Here is a 6,119-nt window from a genome sequence, read left to right as displayed (position 1 = left end):
TCAAAAAAAAAAAAATCCGGGGGCACTGCCCCCGAACCCCAGACTATCACACAAAAAATATTTTTTTTTTGCTACACCCCTGTTTGCCCCCCCCCCCCCCCCCCCACACACACATGAATCCTAGCTACGCCCCTGCGTAGCTTACCCCATCCCACTGCACCAACCCCTTTGGGGCACCTTTGCCAAACATCTTGTTTATTCAGAGAGAGTACTCTGAATTTGTTGCTGTTAATGTAGATTGGGATAGTGATGCTACCCATTTTCTTTATTTGGAGATTTTTAGAATACGATGCAAACAAAGGAGATTCGGTTTTTCTAGTGGAAAGAGTGCAAACAAGAAATAATATGGCACATTTTGAGTACAACTAATTAACATGATCCCCTTACCCAATTAATTAGGTGGACCTTCAATATGGACCCAAACCCACTGAACGTTACCACACATCCTCATACTTTTCATGATTTTTTCATTTCACATATGGGACCGTATACAATATCTTAAATCAAACATAACAGATTCAGAGGCTGAATTAACTCAACCTAAACTAAACACTGCATGGTGTTTCCACGAGATTCCTCTTTCTTATTCTTAAGCAAATCTTCGAGATGACTCTGCTGCTTCATGAATTGTTTTTCATCCTACTTTTGACTATTTTTTGAGAAAATAATCAGTTCTAATCTTTTCGTTTTTGTTAATTATCTTTCAATCGAGATGTATGGAGCCATGGATGTCCTATATATTCAGACGGAGCACATGGGCTCTAATCTTATCATAGCTCCATTTGTATGTCTAACTAAGAGAAGCACCATCCAAGAAAACAGTGATTGTTGTAGTCTGCTAGGCCTGCCATTTCTCTCTTTCATCAGTTCCTGCTCCCCATATATGACAATTAACATATTTTTTGCAACCCAATTCGAGAAATTCACTCCATCTATGAAAATTTCATTATTGCTGCTTTTGAGATTCTACTTGAGCTCTTTCGCTTTGCGACTGAGGATTTCTTCAAATATGTTTTTCAATTCATTTGATATGCAACCGGACAAAGAATCCAGAATAATGCAGCTTTGAACTAAATTATAAAAAATACCAATAGAGGTAACATTGAAATTGGTAATGATATTGATTACAGTGGGCCTGGGGACAACGGGGCTCCGCCCAGCCTCGCCCCATTTGGACCGGGGATGAAGGTTAAAATTTATCCCCGTGCAGGGATGAAGGCGGGGATGAACTTACGCTTTTCCCTGCCCCGCCCTCATGTCCCCATCGATCGATCCCAATCCCCACCTAGCCCCCCATCCCCAATCCTTTAAGGGATGACTATAGACTAAAGGGAAACGGGGCCCCGCCCTGCCTCGCCCCGTTTGGATCGGGGATAGAGGACATGAAACGGGGGTGAAGGCGGGGTGGAGGTTAAAATTCATCCCCGTGCGGGGATGGAGGCGAGGATAAAGGTTCGAATTTTGAAACAGAGCGAGGGTGGAGACCTTGTCCCCTGCCCCCGCCCCGATCCACTGCCATCCCTAATATTGATGCACGAGCATAGCATATGACTCGGGTCCGTAATGGATTTGCTTGGATCTATAAATTTTAGATCTTTGTGCTTAGATGTTAGATCATTATGTCTGATTGGATAAGTTTTATTGTTTTTGGAAGTTATCTAAATAGGTTAATTAATTTGATTGTAACTAAGACTCTCATTCATAAAAAAAAAAATGAGAGATCTAGGGTTTTGAGAAGAGTTGATATGAAAATCTCAATTAATTTTTTTGTTTAAATTTTCAGTTATTTTGATTTTTTTTTCTTTTTCTTTTTAGCTTTTCTTAGATAGTTGATAGAGATAATTGTAGTTTCATAGCTTTCATGCAGCATTGTGCTAAAAAACACAAAACAACGCTAAGGGAACCATTACGGATATAACAAGCAATCCATATAGATCGACCCTTACCAACAAACAAAACAAAAAAGAATGCCGATTTTCATGATTGTATATTTATATTGATATTGATCTAATCAAATTATCAACAAGCATTACCTTGGTAATGATATTGACAAATGAACACAAAACCAAAACCAAAACCATGGTCAGTGCAAACGGTGAATACGAAGGTGTAGGCCCAGTTTAGTCCTCACCCTAGCTTTTTCATCCATGTACATAAAATTAAAAACAAACAAAAAGAAAACACCCTTTCATGGCAGTGACTTTGTCCACTACACAGAACCTGTCGATGAGAAGAAGATCCCTCTATGTTGTTTTGTAGTCTGTACTCCATATAGTCTATCCACCGTAACAAAAACCCTCGCATCCCAGCAAAACTTATTCCATCCATCACTTCAAGCCATCGCACCTGCCATCTGTCAAAAACTGATAAAATACAATTATCAATAATTAATGGCATGACGGGTCATGTTCATGTGGTTCTTATCAGGTCGGGGTATGTTTTTTTTGTTGTTGATCAGATTAGGTTTGGTTCCAAACTCATATCATACCCAAAATTTGGGTTTTAGATTTGGTTTGACCTGAGGTTCCTACCAATCCTGTTGACACCAAGGTTTTAAAACTCATTGAGTCAACTCGGTGACTCAGCTCGGCCCTCCAACGAGTCAACCCGGCAAGGTAAACTCGTTTTTGCGAAAATTCGGCCTTGACTTGGCCGAGTTTTGGGCACTTTTTTTTTCAGATGTGTTTATTAGTGCATTTGAAAATTATCTCACATTTAGTGCATATGAAAATTATCAGATGTGTTTATTATATTTGCTAAGAAGCACACAACATTAGAATGAATAAAAAACTTCATTGAAAACATATAAGATTGAATTTTTTTATTTTTTATTTTACCCAAAGTTATGCTCTTAAAATCTATCAATTATATTCATGATTTCAAATTTCATCATATGTTAAGACAATGTTCTAAAGGCTAATTCATATAGATGCAATAACGCTTGGCGATGTTTTGTGGTGTTTGTGACGATGATAAAGACCACATGCAAATTTAGGATTTATGATACATAAAAGGCCAAATTTAATTCATGGTCCGTGTTCTATATTAACTAGTGTTATTCATTCAATTGACTTGCAAATTGCAAAATAATCTATATTCTTACTTGTATTACATGCTTTAATGTACTTATACTTTTGGAAATAACATGTTAGAGGCGATTTATTAGGGCCATATTCTTATAATTTTCAATGTCTAGGCCATATTTTTTGTTGTTTGTCACAAGTAATAACAATTTAAATGACAAACCTTTGTATATTTTTACTAGTCACTAGTAATTAGGTCAAATCAAAAGTTAACAAAACCCGGCTGAGTCACCGAGTTGACCCGTCAAGTCACGAGTCAATAAAGAACCAGTAAAACCTTGGTTGACACTTCATTAGAGGAAGACAAATGGACAGTTTACACTGCCATGCTACCGTCTACTTCTTGTTATATTTGATTAAGATATAGCTTATTTTTTTTGTAGTGGGGTCTTTTGTTGAACTACTTGATTTTGTATGGTTTAGTTTAGAAAAGATTTTTGATGTGATGTCTTCCATGAAGGTTTTTTTAAAATTACTTTTATATCTTTTTATAAATTTTTAATTATATAATTTATTATTTACTAATATTTAGTGAAGAAAAATCTTAACAGGTGTAAGTCTGATAAAATCATGCCCAGGGAATTTTCAAGCCTAAGGGTGGCGACTCGACGAAGGCAAGGGGTATTATCCTGTCAGGATAGCGACCGTACGTTAGGCAAATCCAGCCCAGTAATTTCATGTATATATAAAAAAAGCAAATAAAATTTTAAAAAAATAAGGGCAAAACTGTAATTTAATACGTAAGATTTACTATTCATGGGAGAATTTTGCTCCACGTAGTAATCCATGCATCCATGAAACTAGGATTGCTGTTATCAGAAATGGATAGACATCAGAAAACTTTTCCTTTTCTAGGAAAATATGAATTCTGGAAGTTCTAATTTAGATGTTTGGGGAATTACCGAGATCTTGATCTGATTCGGAGAAGTATCTCCCGCGTGGAAAAAAAAGTGCCTACTTGGCGGGGCACGAAGCCCTATGGTGGTCGTGGTGGTGGTGGCTCCGCTCCAAGAATCCCTCCATGATGACCCGTTTCCGGTAGTCCCACGAATGGATCTCCGGCGGATCCGCTGGACTCTCCGGCTGTTCGCCTTTTTTCGACGAGTTGCGCCCCCTCGTCAAGCCAGAGAGGCATAGCCATATCGACGTCCACAAGATCGCGGAGATCCGCCCCCAGATCAACGTGACCCAGAGGCTGAACGCTAGAAGGCAGCATAATTCGACTATCCGATCGGGCGCCGCCTCCGATTTTCCGGTTGGAATTGGAGTTCTCCGGCCGTTGGATCGTGGACAAGACGACTGGTTGCAGTTCCGGGACTCAGAGGAAGGCGTCGGAGAATCTCTTCTCCGGCGAGATGTGGAGCTCGAGTTCTTCGATCTATCGAAAACTGAACACTGCGAAGACGACGACGACAGAGTCCCGGGGTTCGAATCGGTTTTCTGGACGAGCGAGACCGCCGGTTTCCGGTTAACTTCCGGCGGTTTTACGGCCGTAACCGGCTCGTCGGAGACGCTCTCCGCGCTACCCGACGATCGCCGCGGTTCTTGCTGGACCTTCTCTCTCCGAACTCCCTACAAAAGAATCAAGAAATTCGAGCCTCCGTCAGACTCCTAAAACCGAAAAAGATCACGAAACCGATCGGCCGGAATCCGGCGAAACTCCTGCGGGTTCTCACCTTCGCATTGCCGAATATCGCAGACTTGAACCCGGAGAACCAGAGGGACCTCTTCCGGCCACACGAATCGGAGTCCGTCTTCGGACTCTGCTTCGTCTTCGGCTGGACGATCACCGGGATGAGCTCTTCCTTCGAAACGGCGATCACCGCCACGATGGGGTCCGATCCGGCGGGGTTTTCCGGCGTATCGGCGTCGTCTGCGGCGGGGAAGAAGCAGACGAGGAACGGGCTCTTCCTCTCCCCCTTCTTCCCCACCTCCCTCTTGCTCTTCATCTTGGCGACGGAGGAAAGAGAAGCGTTGAGGGCGTGGGCGAGGAAGCTCCCTCTCAGGTTGACTCTTTGTCCTCCGGTGGGTCGTCTGATTAGAGTTTCACGGTGGGCATCGGCGGATTCGGCGGAGCTCTCGTGGCCGTTCCGGCATTGGCGCGGCCTCATCCTGCCGGAATTCCCGTTGCCGTCGCCGCCGACGCCGCTGGTACGTTAACCGCTAGCTGTTTTCTCGCGCTCTCGCTTCGTCGGTGACTCCACAGAGCCCTCGCTCGTCCGATTTTATATATCCGACAGTCAAAGTCGTCGGCATCGAATGGGGAAGGGTGGGGCCTACCCTTCCCCGTGCTCTCCCGTGTAAAGCAGGTGGGGGAAATGATCCATTTGAGTATATGATCTTTCGTTGACGGATTTACCCCTGGTCGACTTCCTTATTCTCATTTTGTGGAAATTACGATTGTACCCACACTACTTAGGGATGTAAACGGTTCGAATTCGGATCGGTTGTAGCCAATGCCATATCTGAATATAATCGGATATTGGTTAAACGGATTTGGATTCAGATGGTGAAAAGCTCATATTAGATCTGTGTTTTTTACATGCAAAAAGATTCGGATATCCATCAAAATCGGATATTTGTCGAATTCTGTAAGAAAAAACTCAAAACCATGCCTGCATTCAATTATAATTGGATATGGTTTTGACTTACCCAACAGGATATCAGATAAATTAAGTCCGATTCATTGACATCTCTAGCACTAGTTGAGGTGTTAGCCTAGGAGCGCTGCGAATGGGTCTGTTATTAATTTGTACCCAATCCACATCCTTTGGATCCAAGTAACGTATATTGAAATCCGCTGTTCAATTTTATGTTGGAAAGAGTTCATGGGTGTGTTTGATGGCGCCCATTAATTCTCTCCAACGGAAAAAACTTTTGGTTTTTTGTGAAGCCCATGCACGCCATCAAACGAACGATTAATTCTTCCCAATCTTCTGCCATTTTGGGAGTGTATATCCCCAAAAAGTGGAGAAAATAAGTCACGTGAGAGATTATGTGACTTTTTCTTTTATTCAAAATTATCTTTGGGTATTT

The 6,119-nt window shown here is 42.0% G+C and overlaps 1 protein-coding gene across 3 annotated transcripts; it reads right to left on the bottom strand.

The window, feature by feature from the left end:
• Positions 1-1,974: 1,974 nt before the first annotated feature.
• On the bottom strand, positions 1,975-5,285 carry LOC149822981 (uncharacterized). Of its 3 annotated transcripts, none has more exons than XM_089981353.1 (3): positions 4,760-5,285; positions 3,986-4,655; positions 1,975-2,363 (listed from the first exon to the last, which is right to left on the bottom strand). In XM_089981353.1, exons 1-2 carry the CDS (start codon positions 5,192-5,194, stop codon positions 4,038-4,040), a joined length of 1,053 nt encoding a protein of 350 aa, XP_089837479.1. In that variant the 5' UTR covers positions 5,195-5,285; the 3' UTR covers positions 1,975-2,363; positions 3,986-4,037. The 3 variants fall into 3 exon arrangements, with proteins under 3 accessions (XP_089837479.1, XP_089837480.1, XP_089837481.1); XM_089981354.1 differs by having other exon boundaries at positions 1,975-2,353; positions 4,760-5,266; XM_089981355.1 differs by lacking the exon at positions 1,975-2,363 and adding an exon at positions 3,426-3,892 and having other exon boundaries at positions 4,760-5,266.
• Positions 5,286-6,119: the final 834 nt, after the last annotated feature.

This window comes from Nuphar pumila, chromosome 11, assembly GCF_984573655.1.
Source record: "Nuphar pumila chromosome 11, dmNupPumi1.hap1.1, whole genome shotgun sequence".
Classification (NCBI taxonomy): domain Eukaryota; kingdom Viridiplantae; phylum Streptophyta; class Magnoliopsida; order Nymphaeales; family Nymphaeaceae; genus Nuphar; species Nuphar pumila.
The sequence above is the reverse complement of the archived record's forward strand: the minus strand, read 5'-3'. Positions and strand labels throughout refer to the sequence as shown.